At 48.1% G+C, this 20,708-nt stretch overlaps 1 protein-coding gene across 5 annotated transcripts in view; it reads right to left on the bottom strand.

Annotated features, from left to right (window-relative positions):
* Positions 1–276: 276 nt before the first annotated feature.
* SETDB1 (SET domain bifurcated histone lysine methyltransferase 1) overlaps positions 277–20,708 on the bottom strand; it is an 84,937-nt gene continuing 64,505 nt past the window's right edge. For 3 of the 5 annotated variants that reach the window (XM_069727249.1, XM_069727223.1, XM_069727214.1), the window contains exons 4-22: positions 18,308–18,345; positions 13,481–13,559; positions 13,229–13,414; positions 12,812–13,013; positions 12,205–12,278; positions 11,934–12,124; positions 11,672–11,801; positions 10,284–10,410; positions 9,556–10,011; positions 8,895–9,473; positions 8,388–8,504; positions 7,778–7,947; positions 6,444–6,979; positions 4,258–4,286; positions 4,027–4,168; positions 3,804–3,951; positions 2,388–2,599; positions 1,877–1,965; positions 277–603 (exon numbers count right to left, since the gene is read on the bottom strand). In XM_069727249.1, the coding sequence (XP_069583350.1) occupies positions 486–603; positions 1,877–1,965; positions 2,388–2,599; positions 3,804–3,951; positions 4,027–4,168; positions 4,258–4,286; positions 6,444–6,979; positions 7,778–7,947; positions 8,388–8,504; positions 8,895–9,473; positions 9,556–10,011; positions 10,284–10,410; positions 11,672–11,801; positions 11,934–12,124; positions 12,205–12,278; positions 12,812–13,013; positions 13,229–13,414; positions 13,481–13,559; positions 18,308–18,345 (3,623 nt within the window). In that variant the 3' untranslated portion in view covers positions 277–485. The remainder of the gene's footprint in view (positions 604–1,876; positions 1,966–2,387; positions 2,600–3,803; positions 3,952–4,026; positions 4,169–4,257; positions 4,287–6,443; positions 6,980–7,777; positions 7,948–8,387; positions 8,505–8,894; positions 9,474–9,555; positions 10,012–10,283; positions 10,411–11,671; positions 11,802–11,933; positions 12,125–12,204; positions 12,279–12,811; positions 13,014–13,228; positions 13,415–13,480; positions 13,560–18,307; positions 18,346–20,708) is intronic. The other 2 variants (XM_069727240.1, XM_069727232.1) reach the window with 1 other exon arrangement.

The raw sequence follows: 20,708 nt of genomic DNA, 5'->3' as shown, positions 1-20,708 counted from the left end.
CCCAAATATCAGTTCACTGCCCCATTCTTGCCTTTTCCAACATCTTCACCCATACTAAGTCTTTCAGCTTTTATATACCCCCTTTTCCTGCTCCCCATCTACTCAAAAACTCCTGCATTAATATGTACAGGCTGAATAGATGGATCTCCAAGCTCAGTGGTGGTCTCACGATCCCAAACCACCACTATGTTGCAGCCCTTGATTAGGAGATACAACAAAAATAAAATAAATGAAGGTCCAGACCAGGGAACCCTTTCCTGCTATTAAATAATTACATCATAATAACACTAACTTTTATTATCTGGACAGGAAAAAAATATATATATAAACCAAATCTAAGGAGAAATAAAGACTAAGACATCACCTCTCCTCATCCCAAGGAGCTGGGGAATCAGTAATGGGGGGACAGTGGGGTCTGTGTGACGAGGAGTCAGGAGAGGGGGATCTGTCTTCAGCACCAGGATTAGATGTTTGGTAGAAGGGTGTTAGAGCAGACGGCCCCTGCACTCGGTGGATCCGCAGCAGCACAGCAGCTTCTTGCCCTCCACACTGCCCACCTCGTAGTTGTAGTCCCAGGTGAGCTCGGTGCCCGCTCGTATCCTCCTAGCAGAGCGCAAATAGACAGGTTAGCTAGAAGAAAGCAGAAGCTGGGGTCCATGCACACCGCACAATGGCTGCTATCTAGCAATACACCAAAGAGGACCCAAAAAAGTTAACACTGCAGGATGGATACTGCGTACTTGTGCAGCGCCTAGGTGTTACTTCAAGAAATGCCATGTCCACGGTGCATCCACTGACACCAGCGGGGACTGACATGTGGCGCGTCCAAAGCGCTGCCAGTTCCTGATAGCGTATGTGCAGCCTAACAGAAGTGGTGCACGTACACAACTGTAATGGACAGGACACCCTATGTTAGCACCTGATAGGGTGAGAAATGTCACTTTATCAGTGCCAACATTAAGGGGATTGTCTAATCTGTTAATCAAGCAGGGGCTCCTGAAGAGAAGTCAGAAGTGACACCAACACTGCGCAAACGGCACGCTCTAATGGTGCAAAAAAAGACAGCATCAGCTGCGGATATGGACGTGAGCAGGCCGGATCCAGCCAGCTTCAGGCCAGAGCCTGACCACTGCTGGGAAGACTGCAGAGGTGGCCAGTAACGACAGCACCAAGAAGTAAGCAGGAGAGGTAAATTGCAAAGTCACTGGTTTGAACACACACTTTGCAATATTACCCCTTTAAAACATGACAATCCCATTAAGCAAAGCCAAGAGAAAGATCATGTGATCTGCTTTTCTAGCGCCAAAAGAAGCAAATCAATATGGAAGCAAGTTCCCTAATCTGAAGCAGATCTCACATACAAGACGCCTCTTGTGGGCCAAGAATGAGTACTGGCAGATGTGTCCTGTGGCTACTAATCTGCAGTGGAGGAAAGATCGGGCATGTGACATCCAACATGCCCCTCTCCTTCAATATCCAATGACTGTGTGTGAATCTACAGGAAGGCACAGCGCCATGTATCAGGCACAGGATGGTCCCAGTCCCCACACACACACAGAACACGACAAGAGATGAGCGAAGATGTTAGTCTCCCTCCTTAATTGGCAAGCTATAGCGCTTACTGAATAAGCTGCAGCGGGAACCTGGAGCGCTCCTGCTGACCAGCTGCATGTGTCGCGGCTGTGTGACAGGCACAACAACTGGGCTCTCCATGCGACACATGCAGCTGCGGTGGACAGCTGATCAGCAGGAGCGCTCCATGTACCCAGGTAAGCGCTATAGCTTGCCAAATGAGGAGGGAGACGAACATTCGCTCAACTCTTAACACGACGCATGATTAGTGGGGAAGTGCAAGAATTTTAAGCGGATTACTTACTTGCTGGCGAAGAAGGCCACCCAGGGGAAGCGTAGGTCATGAGTGTCCACAAACACGTTCTGGACAAACAGGTTAGGACTGCAGCTGTGCTGGAATGGGACACAAAGGGCCGGGTGAGCAGCTGCTGGAGGATGGGAGTATTCTCACCCGAGTAGGGCAGATTGCAGAACTTTCCACACGGAGCCATCCTTCAGCCTCCAGTCTTATCCAGTAAGGCAGCAAATGCAGCCCAATCCGGATAAAGGGATATGCTCAAGTGAGGAAGTTATCCCAAACACTGAGGGTTTGACCGCTCCCAAGAACTAGGGCGCTGAAGAGAGTAAATGCAGCAGGAAGTGATCATCACAGGAAGCGTTCAGCTACATTTGCTGCTACATGCACATGGGGCCTGTTCTCGGGATTGCTGGGGGTTTCAATGGTCGAACCCTCAGAGATGGGGATATGCAATTACCTCCTAGCTTGGGACTGGCCCTTTAAATAATAAAACTCGGCAGCACGTAAGGCAACTTACGTTTAAGTATCGGCCCAAGTTTCCTTCCAATTTGGCATCGATGATGTAACAAGACTCCTCCCCGTCATAGAACTGGCGGGTCGCCCTGCGTCCGCCTCCTTCGCCCCGGTCAGCTGATGCCATGTTGGCCTTGACTGTGATACCGTAAGTAGATTTCAGGGCAAATCCTCGGGTGGATTTTACTGCAACTTGTCTCTTTACCAGCGGTCCGCCTAGAGACATTGGATAGAACATGAACTAAAAGTTCGCACTCAAGCGGCAGCAATCAGAGCTTGGCTCTGGAGGAGCCGGTGGTGTAACACAGCTCCAAAGCAACATGCCCGCTGCCTTGGGGTCATCCTTGATTCTGACCTTTCATTCACCCCCTACATCCGATCACTGGCTCGCTCTTCTTACCTGCATCTCAAAAACATTTCTAGAATTCGCCCTTTTCTTAATTTCGACTGTGCAAAAACTCTGACTGTTTCACTTATTCATTCTCGTCTGGACTATTGTAACTCTCTACTAATCGGTCTCCCTCTTGCAAAACTCTCCCCGCTCCAATCTGTCCTGAATGCTGCAGCCAGGATCATATTCCTCACCAACCGTTACACCGATGCCTCTACCCTGTGCCAGTCATTACACTGGCTACCCATCCACTCCAGAATCCAGTACAAAACTACTACCCTCATCCACAAAGCACTCCATGGCTCAGCACCACCCTACATCTCCTCCCTGGTATCAGTCTACCACCCTACCCGTGCCCTCCGCTCCGCTAATGACCTCAGGTTAGCATCCTCAATAATCAGAACCTCCCACTCCCGTCTCCAAGACTTTACACGTGCTGCGCCGATTCTTTGGAATGCACTACCTAGGTTAATACGATTAATCCCCAATCCCCACAGTTTTAAGCGTGCCCTAAAAACTCATTTGTTCAGACTGGCCTACCGCCTCAATGCATTAACCTAACGATCCCTGTGTGGCCTATTTATAATAAAAAAAAAAAAAAGGTTCCTCGCATCATGTTCTCATACACTTTATGCAGTATTAGCCCTCTGTGTCTGTACTGCTACATACTTAGGCAGGTAACTGGTTCATGCAGCTTTACATGAACACCTGAGCCTTACACTATAGCTGGTCCGAATAACTAAAGCAATTGTTATCATCCACCTCTCGTGTCTCCCCTTTTCCCCATAGTTTGTAAGCTTGCGAGCAGGGCCCTCACTCCTCCTGGTATCTGTTTTGAACTGTATTTCTGTTATGCTGTAATGTCTATTGTCTGTACAAGTCCCCTCTATAATTTGTAAAGCGCTGCGGAATATGTTGGCGCTATATAAATAAAATTATTATTATTATTATTATTATAGCACCGGCACACTGATGTATAATAGTCATGGAGAGGAAGAACTGGGAAAGTCCAGCCGGACAGGGTTCTACCTTTGCTGAAGGAGACATTCTTCTTATCCTCATCCACATCGGATCCGGAGGAGATGGTCTGGATGTCGTCGCTGTCGTTGGCATTTGTCTGGGCAGCTGGTTTCTTACTTCCGCCGCTCTCCGAGCTGCTGGATAAGGTCAGGACCTCCTAAAACAAAAAGGTGATAAAAAGTAACGAAATCTCAGCATCTGGAGAAGGATAACCCTCCTCATCATCACAAACCTGGCATCTGCTTACATCGTTGGTCTGCGTGTTGGATTGGCGCCTGTTCTGGTGCATGGAGGTCTTGCTGACTGGTCTCCTGATGCCCTGAGGGTGTGCTGGGCTCGGGTTGTAGCCGTATACCCGGTTACCTTCTCCATGCCTAAAAGAGCAAAAATAAACTGTAAGAAGATTATGATGCCAGGTATAAGAAACATCTTCACGATGTCAGACGCTTCCATCTGCACCTACCCAGGGGCCTTGCCGGCTTCATCCACATCCTGTGTGACAACAGAGAATAAAGGGAGTATTAGTAGTGTACCTGACATTTTTCATTAGTGCTGGTCCCTCAAATGATTTTTGCTTAAAAGTTTGCTATCGGCAGACATCGTCCATGTGCTGTCTAGAGTGATATTCTGTGTGCGTGGTTAAGTACAGTTGGCAATCCCAGCCCCACTCACAGTAGTGACAACCAGAGGCCCCATTATCAGTATAATGATAGCCAAAGCTTCTTCACATAAATCACAGAAGGCAGTATGCCCAGCTCCATTGTTTCCTACCTTAACCTCATTCAGATCTGCTCTTCTGTGCAAGGCTACACAGAAGTCACCATCTAGAGACATGATCTAAATAGCCCTTGGCTACACCTGGTGCTAATGCACCAATCTGGCAGACAGCCACGAGCCACACATCATGGGTCTGTAAGCCACAAGTGCCTCTCGAGCTAGTGTGGGGACCCCCTGCACTGTGGTAAGCGCTGTATCTATCAGCAGCTCAGAAAATTCACAAACTTCAGTCTGTAACAACTGAAGAAGAACTGCTAGATTCAGGTGAAATAGTGGGACCATGATAGAGAGAGTCCCTAGTTGGAGGAAGTTGCCTGGAAACATCAATGTACCAAGTCCTTGAAGCCAATCCAGACTTGTAGGACGATTGCCTGCATGCCCTTTCTGTCAGCGTTCTTGGAGAAAAGAAGAGTTAAGGGGGCAAGCTAGTTCCCTAGAAAGATGAGCACATCCATGCCTCTTGTATAAGGGCCTTGGGCTCAGTGAAGAGAGCTCGGTAGCCTGCGATCCAGTTGAATGCCAAGAAGTCCATGTCATCTGAACTCTTGAAGACAGCTGGATGGATGGTCCAGACTATTGAGTTGACCCAGTGTTTGCAAATTTGGACAGATACAACAATGTGCCAATTTTCCACAAAGTTATTCCCAGAAGACCCAACTGAAGAAGAAGAGGACACAGGTGTCTAGAGTTATTCGCGGAAGACACAACCGATGAGGACACAGGTGTCCAGAGTTGTTCGCAGAAGATGTAACCAACTCATAACCCAACCAAAGAGGACCCAGGTTTTCCAGAGTTGTTCCCAGAACACCAAACCAGTTGATGTCCCAGGGTAAGAGGATCAGAGTGCCCAGAGTTAGTCGCAAAAGACTGAACAAAAGAGGTCTCAGGTGTCCAGAGTTATTTGTAGAAGACCCAACTGAAGAAGTTTGTGGGGTCCTTTTGAAAAACCTAACTAGTCAGCCTAGAAACAACCTTGATCAACATGTTGGCCAGAAAGGGAGAGGTAACGATCCTCCGGTGGGTGAAGGAGGTCTATAATGACAGACAAAATCCTGGGGTATGTGGTTCGGACATATTTGATGGTGGCAATCCAAAACAGAAAAGTGCTGTCAAGATGTGGAAATCCGAAAATTCTGGATATCTACCAGTGACAGTGATCTACTCTGTTCACCGGAAGTTAACAGGCAGCGGGGCAAATCCACCAGACACACAAAACCATGGCATTTTGGTCTGCAATTTAGAGGGACAGGGTTAGAAAATCCTTCTGTCCAACTTGATGAGACAAATAGATTTAACAGCAAATCTGAAAGATTCCATGGATGGTATTGGAATAAAGACTCCTTGGTGAAGTTGTAACCAGAGGTGCCAGATGCCCCAGAAGAGCAGGGGTGGACCCTCTACTCCCACTCACAGAGATTGGGCAGATCATTACGTGGAAGCGCCATTGTGGTTTTTAAATTAGTTATATTTCACATCCTGCAGACCCGTCTTCTCAGAGAAAAACAGAGCAGCACTGTCTACACATTAGCACAGGTACTGGACTAGGATCCCATTACCCAGCTCCCTATGATGAAGGCTGGTAAGTAGTAGATGCCCCTTAAACTGGCTTGTGGCATTGTTCCCATTGTTTACTGCTCAGCTATCAGATTCTCATTCCATTGGGAGGAAAAGTGATCACTACCACATGTTGCTGGCACTGAGCAGTTTCAATTAATGACTGCTTTGAAAAACGTGGATCTGACCAGGAGGGGGAACAGCATCAACTTGTTTAGAGTCCTATTGTAGTCCCAGCATAAAGGAACATATGAAATTGCCTGGGTGGGTATGGGTGTTATTTTTGTGAACCCACTCTAAACACACACGACTCCTCACCTTTCCGCGTTCCTCTTTCTTTGGCAGTTTCTCTGCATCGGACGCGTCTCCCAGTTTGAGAGACGAGCGGCTATCGGAGTCCATGTACGTGTCGGTCATGGTGTTAGAGCTCAGCCAAGAAGCCACCTTATTTTTGGAGGTCTCCTCCGGCAGCTTGCAGTCCGTGTTTTCCTCTTGGCTGGCTTGTCGGACTAATGCAGAGTCTTTCGAGGCCGACTCAGACGTCCCGTTTTCCTTCTGACCCCTGGTTTGCCGGCGTGTGGCGTAGCTCCGCCACACAGAACTGTTGGTGAGGTCTTCGTTCTTGCCAAAGTTGTCATCCGAGCTGGCGTTTGACTCCTCCTGGTCGTCGCTGCCGCTGTTTTCTTCTCCATCCTCCTTGATGTCTACGCCGCTGCTGTCAGAAGATGATTTCGCTTCGCTCTCGTACCCTTCTTTGTAGTTCTCCACGCTCTCGATGTGGTCCAAGTTGGCAAAGTATTCGTCACCCATCTCTAGACCTTCCTTGTCCGCAAAGTCATCTGTCAGGATTTTGCCTGCGGAAGGACAGATCGTGAAAATCACTTCACATAGAAAATGGCTCCTTCTGTTGTCACTAATCAGACAGCCACTGAACTCCCCTGAGATTTCTCTGACCACTATAGATTTTTTAATTTTAGAATAAAAACACCTTACGTCCTTTTGGCACTGCTCGGAGACTTGGCAAACTAAGCAAAGTGGCTGATTCTGGGTCACTTATTGGGCTTCCTGCTGTAGTTTTGATAAATCGCTATCTTTGTGCTGCATCTCTGCTCGTCTTCTCACTAATGAGCTTTAGCTAAGTAGTTCTCTATATCAGGGGTGTCAAACTGCATTCCTCGAGGGCCTCAAACCAAGCGTGTTTTCAAGATTTCCTTAGCATTGCACAAGGTGCTGGAATCATTCTCTGCAGGTGATTAAATTATCACCTGTGCAATGCAAGGAAATCCTGAAAACATGACCTGTTTGCAGCCCTCGAGGAATGCAGTTTGACACCCCTGCTCTATATACATAAGCATTGTATAACCCGCCCACGCCACAAATTGGCAGAAAGCTACCAATCAGTCGTGTGGGCGACGTTGAGAAGATTAGAGGAGTTGAAGCAGGGATATTATCAAAACTACAACAAGGAGCCCAGTAAGTGACACATTGCTGGAATCTTGTTAATTTTTTTGCTTCCCTCATGTTGAGGAGCTTAATCCCTTTAAGTCGTTGGCAAATCACCACCACTGTCTAACAGCTCAGCAGCAGTTGGTGTAGTATGCAAGCGCCAGATCACACGTGAACCCTGTGTGTCCTGGGACAGGGAGTCCTACCTGCGTATATACAGACGAAGGAGCCCTTGGCTATGTCGTCCAGACAGCGAATCCCCCAGCCCTTGTTCTGGGTTTTGAAGAGCTGGAGGCGCACTTGGAGGCCGTGCTGCACCAGGCGGTTCGTGCACATGTTGTGGTTACACTTGCATCTCTTGTTGCATTCGTACACCCTGCAAGGAGACGAAAACATTAAAAAGTGGTATGTCCGCAGAGAAGAGTAGGGGTGGGTTAGGGTACTTGGGCATTGGTATTGCTACATGATTTGCATATTTGTTCTGTTCATATATGATTTATCTAATTGTACTGTTTATATGTACTGTTGTATTAAATTCAATAAACAGAATTATAAAAAAAAAAGTGGTATGTCTCACATCACCCCTGGGACAAAGCTGTCTCTGATAGCAGCAGGAAGGTGCGCAGATTGTGCACCAGCAGTGCCAACACACCACTAGTCCGAACAGTCAATCTTTAGGAGCGCGCCAGCTATTGGCAGCATCCGTAAGCTGAGGAGTGATGCACTCATGAAGACTGGAGCGCTACTTTAAGGGAAAGATTTTCAGACTCCCTCATGATAGGAATGAGTCCCATAAAGAACCAGTGGTGACCTTACCCGGTAGGCAGACATTCATCCAGCCGCTTGTGCGTGTAACCTGCGGATGTGTTCACCTGTGCCCCGGGGGTGCAGCGGGTGGCGTCAATCGTTAGCTGATGACAAGCACATTTGAATCTGAAACAAATATGTGTCAAGAGATCATCCATGAGGAACGGTCATCCATGAGAACTCCTAATAATCTTCCCTCCCAAGGATATTATATCTCGAGTCCTAAGGACGTTGCATGTGTACTGAAGGGGTCTCAGGAGCTGAGCCCAATCCACACAATGTTATACAACCAGCACCTGCCTATAACAGATGTGACTGGAGCTAGCTCCGATCGCTTTTGTTTAACCAGGTCAATGCTGCAGTAAAGCTCTATAAAATGTTTGGCAAGTCCCTGGTTCAGTGTTCACATCAGTAGTCCATGATCATCAAACCAGAGCCCTGTGAACATGCCGGTATCCCCGACATCTCTACTGGCCCACACGACATCACGTGTGGACCTTCAGGGCTTCTTCCTACCTGTCTCGACATCCGTCTGTGCAGTCACATCCCACCAGGAAGTCCACACCGGTGTTAATGAACACTCCTCTGCCGGGGATGCGCTCCTTGCTGTAGTCTACCTGCGGAGGGGGTGTCCTGTCTATCTCATTAACGCAGGACAGGGGCACGTCCTCCTTGCCGTACGTGATGTCTGGGATGTAATAAAAGGGTTTCTGAGGCTGAAACTTGCGGTCAACCAACACGTAGGGGTCCAGGCAGAACATTTCTAAATACAGTTTGTCGCACTTGGACTCGAAGATGTACCGTTCGATTTCCGGCATGGTTCGCAGGCTCAGCCCGCATGGCGTTTTGTAGATGACGTGGAACCCCATCTTGCGGTTCACGCGCTTCCTTGCAGTCATCCGCCGGAAATCATAAAGGAGAGGGACAAGCATGGGGTTCCTGCCCCGATGGGAAATGGCTCGGACTCGCGACAAACAATTCTGGTTGCATGCATGAGGTAGGTAGAAGAGTTTTTCTCTCGGGGCCCTGTAAGTTATCTCTGTCGGCATTGGGCTTGTCTGAATAATCTGGAACGTGGGATTGGTGGTAATAAACCTGTACAGAGACGTGAAGGAAAAAGATCAATATCGAAGATCTCTATGCAGTATTTGAGATCTGTTAGTGAAGGGCAGCTCACCTGTTTGGCTGTGCCATCTGTATGGCTTGGATGGTGTGATTGGGTTGAAGTGTCTGAATGGCCTGAATAGTGGGAAAAGTCTGAATCGCTTGGATAGTCTGAATGGTTTGGATCTGCTGAATCTGCTGCATGGGTTGGATCTGCTGAATCTGCTGCATGGATTGGATCTGCTGAATTTGCTGGAACTGCTGGATGGGTTGGATCTGCTGAATAGGTTGGATCTGCTGAATCTGAGGGATGGGTTGGATCGGCTGAATCTGCTGGATCGACTGAATCTGCTGGATGGGTTGAATGGGTTGGAAGGTCTGGTTGAGTTGGTTTGGAAGAACGGGACGCAATCCAGTGATGGCCTCGATGGGTATGGGAGAGGACTGTCCTGAACCCACTGATCCTGGACGGAACGATGTGCTTTTCTTGGCCACTTGCTTCTTAGACTGAGCCTGTTGGCTATCCGAGCTGCAACCAGAAACAAGGAGTCATAAATACGTTTGACACTTATCTATGTGTACATCTGAACCAGAAACTGGCAGAAAACAGTAGGCAAGACGTCTGAGCCACCCAGCCAACACATAGGTCAGGAGTATTGCCCACTGTATACCTCCAAGCACCTGGTCTCCAGGCACTCACATGCCAGCCTGTCAACTAGACTTCTCTACAGAGAGAAAAAAATATCCATGGCGTCCATCAGGATGAATGGAGATGGTTAACATGTGGACGTCTAGACTTACTCTGTGTCAATGAGCTGTGGTGATGGTATTGACTGCGGAGAGGAAGGCTCCGTGGGTTTAAACGGAGACTCACTGCCGGTGAGGTCCTGGGTGTACTGCACTACGGGCCCTTTGCTCCGCACAGCACCTGACACATAGGGGGCGAGAAGAATAATTAGTTACCGTATATACTCGTGTATAAGCCGAGATTTTCAGCACATTTTGTTTGTTCAGAAAACGCCCCCCTCGGCTTATACACGAGTCATGGTCCAGAAAGCCGGCGGCTTCCAGAAGACATCAATACTACTCACCTTTCGTCGCTGCATCTTCATCCCTGCCCCTCTGTCCTGGTGCTGGCAGCTCTTTCCTGTTCCTGTGCTCAGCAGTCACGTGGTACTACTCATTAAGGTCATGAATATGGCAGCGACTCCACTCCCATAGGCGTGGAGAGCATATTCATGACCTTAATGAGCAGTACCACGTGACCGCTCAGAACAGGAAGAACTGCTACGTTGGGACAATGGAGATGTAGGGACATTCAGCGACGGAGCGCGAGTATGATGGGGGAGCCATGCATACAAGGATCGGACCGGGGGAGCCGAACATACAAGGATGGGACTGGGGGAGCAGAGCATACAAGGATGGGACTGGGGGAGCCGAGCCATGCACACAAGGATGGGACCGGGGGAGCCGAGCAATGCATACAAGGATGGGACCGGGGGAGCCGAGCATACAAGGATGGGACTGGGGAAGCCGAGCATACAAGGATGGGACCGGGAGAGCCGAGCAATGCATACAAGGATGGGACCGGGGAGCCGAGCATACAAGAATGGGACCGGGGAAGCCGAGCATACAAGGATGGGACCGGGGGACCCAAGCATACAAGGATGGGCCCGGGGGAGCCAAGCATACAAGGATGGGACCGAGGGAGCCGAGCATACAAGGATGGAACCGGGGGAGCCGAGCATACAAGGAAGGAACCGGGGGAGCCAGGCATACAAGGATGGTACCGGGGAAGCCGAGCCATGCATACAAGGATGGGATAGGGGGAGCCATGCATACAAGGATGGGACCGGGGGAGCCGAGCATACAAGGATGGGACCTGGGGGAGCCGAGCATACAAGGATAGGACCGGAGAAGCCGAGCATACAAGGATGGGACAGGGGGAGCCATGCATACAAGGATGGGACGGGGGAGCCACACAGAGCAGCACAGGACAGGGGGAACCACACATACCAGGATAAGGATGAGGGGACAATACATACCCGGGTTATACTCGAGTCAATAAGCTTGCCCAGTTTTCCGTGGCAAAATTAGGTGCCTCGGCTTATACTCGGGTCGGCTTATACTCCAGTATGTACGGTATATGAGGAAATCAATACCGCACACGAAAAAGATCAAATACTCACCCACGTTGGGGCGCGTCCTCTGCTGTCCTGCCTGTTTCTTCTCCTGAGTGGTAGCAGTGGAAGTCTTCATGCTGAACATGGGCTCCAGACGTGTGGATCCTCGGTAGATCCATTCGCAACGTTTATCGTCCTGAAATAGAAAGGGTAACAGTGGAAGTTCTCGACAAGCGCCCTATATGCAGTCACATGCTGGGAAGGAGTTAAAGGCTATCTATGTGCTCTAGATACCGTGGATGAAAAGGGAAGAAAGGCATCTCCTTACCAGAAATAGGATCTTCACCAGGCTGCCATCCACTTCTTCCACCTTGGATTTCCACCAAGTGCCCTCCCATTCCGTCTTGATCATCTGCCCGCTCTTGAGTAAAACCATTGGACGGTTTGGGTAAGCGGTGACATATTCCTCAATGAAGTCACGACATGACACATCTTCTATGTCCTCCCAAGATTTAGCCACTACAAAAAAAAAACATCAGCCACAGGTAAAATCTGTAGCCAATCGACTACATGTGGATTTGGCTAAAGTCCACACTCACATGGCCTGCAGACAGGGTACAGCTCCGACTGCGTGACATAAGAGGCGTAGCCATCATCAAAGAAGATCAGAAACCTGAGAAACAATAATTGATGTTTTATCATCATATAAAACCTGACAATGATGTAAATCAAACTACACATGGTGCCAAGTATTTAAAGGGTTCATAAATTAATATTGTCGGATAGAGCGTGTAAAAAACAAACAATTTTACAATTTACTAATTAAAATTTGTAGCCGTTCCAAAGATATTAACACGTTTGCTAACTCCTAGACAGCAGTGGTGGTCAGTCACCTAGGCAACAAACTATACACAAAATAAAAAAGTGTTAATATCTCAAGAAAGGCTCAAAATTTTAACATATGGTAAATTGCAAAAGTACTTATTATTACAAGCACTATTTGACAATACCAGACTATGAAGAGGAGATTAACCCTGTGAAGCACTGGTCGCCATCTGTAGCTAGCCAGCAGATAGACAATGACAACTCCCATCATGCTCTGACACCCCTGGGGAAACACAGGTTGGAGAACACAAGTGAGTAACGGACTGTCTGCCTATAACTAAAAATGTTGCAGCTATGGAAATAAATGGATATTTTGTTCACCTCATCTTATTCTTGTTGCTGGGGGGCTCAGCTACGATGCCGGCATACAGCCACACTTGGTTCCCATCCTTGTACTTGGCCACCACTCTGCTTCCCACAAACAATTTTTCGGTTGAAGGGTGGTAGTCGTACGCTATGTGGTTCCCGGACAGCAGGCTCTTCCCCTTATTGTCAAACTTAACCTTATATTTTTTTCCAGTCCCTGGGGAGGAAGAAACATATTACCGCATCTCAGCGCGCAAAAACAAAACAAAACAGAAAGATGATGATCCATAAAAAGAGAAGTGCCAAACAAGCTCACTGGTGGATTCTGCAATCAGCAATACAAGGCAAATGCTGCAATTTTTTTTAATAAAACCCTTTTACAAAAAAACATTTAGCCCTAAAAAAAAATCCCTCTCCAACTCTGTAACTCACCGACCATCTGGATGGAGATGAGCGTTCCTTTGTGCCATGTTTTGGTCCGCTTCTTTCCCAGTATTCGCATGCTGACCATAAGGTCCCCATCTTTGTTGACATCGTGGGCTGTGCTGGCCTGGTTGGGGGCGCCCATGGAGCTGGTAGGTGATGACGGGTGAGAGGAAAGTCGCGTCTGAGGTCCATCTGCAACAATACTTGCATGTCAGACCTAATGCAGCAAAAAGGTAGCACACAATGTAGGGTACATACCAGACTTCTTCTGAATGGCTTCCACTAAGTTTTGGACATCTTGTTTGCATTTCTTCATGGCAGACATTGCATCTTTTAACTAAAAAAAAATAAAAAATTAAAAAATACAATAAATCAAAAAAGAAAAAAGGGATTTTTGTATACTCACTGTAAAATCCCTTTCTCTGAGCCAATCATTGTGTGACACAGACTATGGGTGTATGCAGGAGTCTGACACTAAGTATTACAAAGAAAGTTAGCTCCTCCTCTGCAGTATACACCCTCCTGCTGGCTCCCAGAGAACCAATTCAGTGCAAAAACGGTAGGAGATCAATAACAACAAATAAGAATATAACATGTCAAATTACAGAACAAGCAAAAGCACTGAGCCACCGGGCTCACCCACTGCCTTTATTGACCAATTCTCCACCTGGCTTCTTCACTCTCTGCTGACATCCCCACCATCACAATGGGTGACTTTAATATCCCTACTGACACCCGCCAGCCAGCATCCTCCAAGCTCCTGGCCCTTACTTCATCCTTTGGACTCATCCAGTGGTCCTCCACAGCCACACACGCAGACGGACATACACTAGACCTCATCTTCACCCACCTCTGTTCCTTATCTAATCTCACAATCTCTCCCTTCCCCATATCTGACCACCATCTACTCACCTTCTCATCCTTGTCCTCCTCACCTGCCCCCCATGTCCAGCCACTACCACATTGTCGCAGAAACCTTGCACACCTAGACATTCACAGACTCTCTTCTACCCCTGTCCTCCATATCTTCACTCCACGACACGGACAGCGCCACCGCTTTCTATAACTCCACCCTCACATCAGCCATAGACTCAGTCGCCCCCCTCATGCATGGCAAAGTGCGACAAATCAATAGGCAACCCTGGCATAACAACCTCACCAAAAAACTCCAACAAGCATCCAGGGTTGCGAAGCGGCGTTGGAAAAAAAAAAACACCTGCCAGGCGACTTCACTGCTTTCAAACTAGCCTTCATCTCTTCTGAGGAGTTTGCCACCTACTTCAAAAACAAGATCGATCAAACAAGGCAAACCTTTACTGTTCCACCACCGCAACCACTCCATATACCACACCTCTGCCCTTCCCTAATAACTTCCCTCTCCAACATCACTGAAGGAGAACTTAATCACCTCCTTTCCAATTTACACCTCACCACCTGTGCACTTGACCCCATCCCTTCCCACCTGCTCTCCAACCTTCCCCTATGCTTTCAAACATGCCACCATCACACCCACCCTCAAAAAAGCTAACCTTGACCCAACTGCTATGCCCAGCTATCGCCCCATATCACTGCTCCCGTTTGCTTCCAAACTCCTTGAGCAGCATGTCCATGCTCAACTTTCCTCCCACCTCTCATCTAACTCTCTTCTTGACAACCTCCAATCTGGCTTCCACCCCCACCACTCCACCGAAACTGCTCTGAATAAAAAATTACTAATGACTTACTCACAGCCACAGAGAGTGTGAGATGGACACAACGGCCGTCATGACCCTTGAGAACATTCTGGGAACGGTAGCAAGGCCTAAAGGCCAAGTCGTGAACAGATAATGCTGTTCCTGAATGGCGAAGCACAGGAATTTTCGGTGAAGGGAAAAATCAGAAAGCGGATGTAAGCAGTCAGAATGTCAGTGAATGCCAGCAACTCTACCTTTTTCCATTGAGGTAATGACCGAACGGAAGGACTCCCTCCGAAAATGGCAGGTCTTGAGAAAATTGTTAGAAGTTTGAGGTCCAGGATTGGTCTTACTTTTCCCGACCTTTTATTTGGAACCTAGATCCCCGAGATCTAGTCTGTCTAGGACAACCCTTCCCCTGCTGGTTGGGTCTATAGGAAACTTGCGACCCTTTTTCCTGTGTGTGGAACGCCCCGATTGGGAAGAAGTTGTGGGCCGCCTGAATTGGTTCCAACCTCTCACCGAATAACCGACCACACTGGTAAGAGAGTGATTTCAGACTTTTTTGGACGCAGAGTCCGCTTTCCCTCCTCTGAGCTATAATGCCCTTCTAAATGTAATGGCATTAGCATTAGCTGCTGACAGCGCCGCGCAACTAGCCGCGTCCAAAGCAGTGTGGATCATATAGTCAAGAGATTTGATAGGCCAGCTGTACTGCCTCCGGGAGGTTACTGTTCTGAATCAAAGCAGTTAATGTCCTCAACCAGGAGCCCACTGCTTTAGGCACCAATGCGGCGGCTAAGGAAGGGTAGAGCGCTGACCCGGAGAAACTGCCTGGTGGTTGAATGCGCAGCTGTATCCAGCAGATAAGGATAAACCATCTCTTGCTGTTTCTGCCATCTTTGGACGGTATACAGTTAGAGCAGGGGTGGGGAATCTTTTTTTCTACCAAGGGCCATTTGGATATTTATACCATCCTTTGGGGGCTGGACAAACTCGGCCCACAAAGTGCATCCTAACTCTGGCACTGGTGTGAGGACGTAATCTTTCATTGCATGCCCCTCAATGTTCAGTAGTGAACACTGTGTGTGTGTGCTAACAGAGCAAGAAGAAATTCATGAGCTGGTTGTAATCAAAATACACCTCCCTGCCCAAGAATGCGGTCCCTGAGAATCTGCTCAGGGGCCTAATAAAAGGTCATCGAGGGCCGTAAAAGGCCCTGGGGCCTGAGGTTCCCCACCCCTGGGTTAGAGTGATGAACCCTTGGTCCACCATCCCCTTAACAGGGAAGTGGAGAGGGACCGTCCGCTTCCTTGCATCATTCACTAAACAGTAGCGATGCAGTGGGGGCTGCTCGGACGCCAAAAGGGGTGTCTTTGTACATCCCAGAGTTCAGGCCCAGGGGTGGACAGGGTTGGATGTCCGGCATTAGGCCTGGCAGCAGGAGAGGATACATGGAGGCGACACTCCATGTGCTCGTCTGTTAATGGTGTTGGGAGATCGTTGCCCTTTAAGGGACCCGTCGCCTCTAAAAATGAGTCCAGGCATGGCATCCTATGTAGACAGACAATACTGTTCCTGCATCGCTTATCCGGACAGGTGACTGGCAAACGTTCTATGAGGGAATTTAGTCCTTTTGAAGAACAGTGCGTGATCCGGAGTAAAACCGGAGTCCTTATCAATCTACAGAGTGTGGATGACTGTCTTAATAAATGAATTCACTGTTTTCCGGAAAAAAACTGGCAAATGCAGGTCCGATAAACGCAGAGGTTACTGTCCTGTGCAGCGTTCTTTCTGTGTCGTTAAATAATGTCCCGAAATTCAGGATGGTTGGTGAACATCTTATGCGGATGTTTACTCCTGCTACAGGATACCGCGTGGCCAAGAGCAGAAATTTGTCCACCTTCAGGGTTTGGTTGATGGCTGCAATGAGATTATCTACCGTCACTTGATTCTCAGGCAAGTCCTGATCGAGAGAATCATCAGACTCCCACTCCGAGTCCTAGTCGCTGTGAACCCCTGGTGAGGGGGAGTGAAAAGCGGAGCTTAAGGACGCCTAGGTGCGAGAGGGCCGGGAGACATACTATAGGTACGTATTCTAGCCGCCCTAGTATTTTGTGCCCGAGATCGGCCCCTGCAGGCGAACGGTTCCCGTGTAGAAGAGGAACCTTCGGAACCAGGCAGGAGGATGCCCCGACTTGTGGAGGGATCCCGGGAGGGCTCAATCGCTTGTGTCAGTGAAGGCCCTGGACTGTGGCTGTGACGAAGCTCACTCAGGAGGACTAGGTGTGCTAGGTTCGGTAACGGCGGAGGGCTCCTGACCCTTCGCAGAGTAGATTACTCTGTCCTCGGGGTAGCAAAGACACAGAGTACCCCCGTATGTTCTCATCCAATGAGAAGAAGGGTAATGCGCAGAATATACTACGGGGAAGGGGCCAATGGGAAAAAACAATGCTCAGGATCGCAGCGCAGCTCTTACCCCTGTCCTATGCCGGGAGGTAGAATCCTCCCGCTTCTGGAGCCCAGTCTGGAGAGCGCGGCTTGAAGCCTGAGAATGGACGTCAGGAACAGAGAAAAAACACGGTGAGTGGGCGGAGCTTCCAACTTGCGGCCTAGTACAGGCCGAAGCTGGCGAGTAAATTTCTAGCGCCGGCCAATGCATGTGCGCTGGGTAGTCGCGGAGCACCAGGAGCCCTCCTACCGAACCCGACCCCTGTCACTCACCGATCGGATATCCGGGAAGCCCGCTGCGAGGAGCTGCAGAGCTTGACCACTCTGTTGCAGGTCAGGTGCCATCAATTTTTGGAAGGTGCAAGAACCCTTTCATAGGGAGGTGGAGAGGGACCGTCCGCCTCCTTTACCATGGGGGCTGCTTGGACGCCACGAGGTGGGCCTCTGTACATCCAAAGGGTTAATCACCTAGGATGGGAGAGGACTGAATGTCCGGCAATAGGCCTAGCTGCGTGAGAGGGTTCGTGGAGGCGACACTCCATGTGCTCGTCCGTTCAGGGTGTGGGGAGATCGGTGCCCTTGAAGGGACCCGTCACCCCTAAGAATCAGGTCTGGAGTGGCATCCCACGTTGCAAGAGAGGAAGAGCAAGGAACTAGTTCTCTGGGAGCCAGCAGGAGGGTGTATACTACAGAGGAGGAGATCACTTTCTTTGTAATACTTAGTGTCAGCCTCCTGGTGGCAGCAGCATACACCCATGGTCTGTGTCGCCCAATGAGGCGAAGGAGAAAACTAAATAAAAAATGGAAACAAACATTCCTATAAAAAGGGGCTGATCTGCACTATAGCAAACAAAGTGAGAGGTGCTCTTATAAAGCAGCTTATGAAGGGGCTGCACTGATGAAACCACCTCTTCGAGGACGGTTACAGACTTTTCACCTGTATATCTTATTTCATACTTACTAGATGCTTCTCCTTTGGCGTCTTACTAACTTCTTCCCCTGTAAGAGAAGAATAAAATATTTTTTTACTTTATTTTGTTGGGAACTTGGATGGTTTGTTAACCCCGTAACGACTGCCGATACACGTTTTCACGGAGGTAATTAAGGGTACTTAAAGTGTGAAATGTGTAGCGCCCCCAGAGTCGGAATTTCTCCGGGGTCTCAGCTACCTGGAGTAGCTGAGACCCCAGAGAACATGATTCGGGTCGGTTTTTAGCAACCAACGTGTGGCGATGGCAGGCTATTAACGGTATAATGGTGACTGCAAAAAAAAAAAAAAAAGGCAGATTTTCCATTTAATTTATCTCTCCTCTGATGTAATTGAACATCAGAGGAGAGAGAAATAGGGTCCCCGATCGCCCCCTGTACCTCTGGAGTCCAGAAATCCCCATGATGTCCCCTTCCAGGAGAAAATGGCGGCGCATGTGCAGTGCGCCCACCGAGATCTGCTGTCCGGCACCAATAGGAAAATTTTCCTACTGGTTCATTTTGATCAATGTGATCGACACTATCACAGTGATCAAAATAAAAAAAAAATTAAATAAAACTCCCTTTTATCACACCCTTAGATAGGAAAAAATAATTAAATAAAAAAATAAAGAACTGGTGAAATTGTAGCCAGTGAAGGGGTGTATACTGCAGAGGAGGAGTTAATATTTTGTTTGCTTAGTGTCCTCCTAGTGGCAGCAGCATAACACCCATGGTCCTGTGTCCCCCAATGAGGCGTAGGAGAAATGTATTTTCATTTTTCCATTAGGGTTAGAGTTGGGCTAAAGTGAGTTGGGCTAAGGTTAGGGCTAAGGTTAGGATTGGGAATAGGCGTGTGTTAGGGTTATGGTTGGGGTTGGGATTAGGGGTGTGTTGGGTTAGGGCTAAGGTTAGGATTGGGATTAGGGGTGTGTTAGGGTTATGGTTGGGATTAGGGTTAAGAGTGTGTTGGGGTTAGGTTTGTGGATAGGGTTGTGATTAGTGGTGTGGTTAGGGTTGGGATTAGGGATAGGGGTGTTGTGGTTAGGATTGGGGTTAGGGATAGGGGTGTGTTGTGGTTAGGGTTGGGATAGGGATGTGCTGGGGTTGTGGTTAGGGTTGGGATTAGGGGTGTGTTGGGATTGGAGTTAGAATTGAGGGGTTTTCACTGTTTAGGTACATCAAGGGGTCTCCAAATGCGACATGGCGCCACCATTGTTTCCAGCCAATTTAGCGTTCAAAAAGCCAAATGGTGCGCCCTCTCTTCTGAGACCTGCTATGCACCGAAACAATGGCTTTCCCCACATATGGGGTATCTGTATACTCAGGAGAAATTGCACAACAAATTTTGTGGCCCATTTTCTCCGGATACCTTTGTGAAAATAAAAAAAAAATAGTTCCAAAGTAAAATTTTTGTGAAAAAGTAAAATGTTCATTTTTTACTTCCACATTGCTTTAGTTCTCATGAAGCACCTGAAGGGTTAATAAATTTCTTGAATGTGTTTTGGTGCACCTTGAGAGGTGCTTTTTTTAGAATGGTGTCACTTTTGGGTATTTTCTGTTATACAGGTCCTTCTCAAAAAATTAGCATATAGTGTTAAATTTCATTATTTACCATAATGTAATGATTACAATTAAACTTTCATATATTATAGATTCATTATCCACCAACTGAAATTTGTCAGGTCTTTTATTGTTTTAATACTGATGATTTTGGCATACAACTCCTGATAACCCAAAAAACCTGTCTCAATAAATTAGCATATCAAGAAAAGGTTCTCTAAACGACCTATTACCCTAATCTTCTGAATCAACTAATTAACTCTAAACACATGCAAAAGATACCTGAGGCTTTTATAAACTCCCTGCCTGGTTCATTACTCAAAACCCCCATCATGGGTAAGACTAGCGACCTGACAGATGTCAAGAAGGCCATCATTGACACCCTCAAGCAAGAGGGTAAGACCCAGAAAGAAATTTCTCAACAAATAGGCTGTTCCCAGAGTGCTGTATCAAGGCACCTCAATGGTAAGTCTGCTGGAAGGAAACAATGTGGCAGAAAACGCTGTACAACGAGAAGAGGAGACCGGACCCTGAGGAAGATTGTGGAGAAGGACCGATTCCAGACCTTGGGGAACCTGAGGAAGCAGTGGACTGAGTCTGGTGTGGAAACATCCAGAGCCACCGTGCACAGGCGTGTGCAGGAAATGGGCTACAGGTGCCGCATTCCCCAGGTAAAGCCACTTTTGAACCATAAACAGCGGCAGAGGCGCCTGACCTGGGCTACAGAGAAGCAGCACTGGACTGTTGCTAAGTGGTCCCAAGTACTTTTTTCTGATGAAAGCAAATTTTGCATGTCATTCGGAAATCAAGGTGCCAGAGTCTGGAGGAAGACT

The sequence above is a fragment of the Ranitomeya imitator genome, chromosome 1 (genome assembly GCF_032444005.1).
Source record: "Ranitomeya imitator isolate aRanImi1 chromosome 1, aRanImi1.pri, whole genome shotgun sequence".
NCBI lineage: Eukaryota > Metazoa > Chordata > Amphibia > Anura > Dendrobatidae > Ranitomeya > Ranitomeya imitator.
This window is presented reverse-complemented; position numbering and strand designations above follow the sequence as displayed.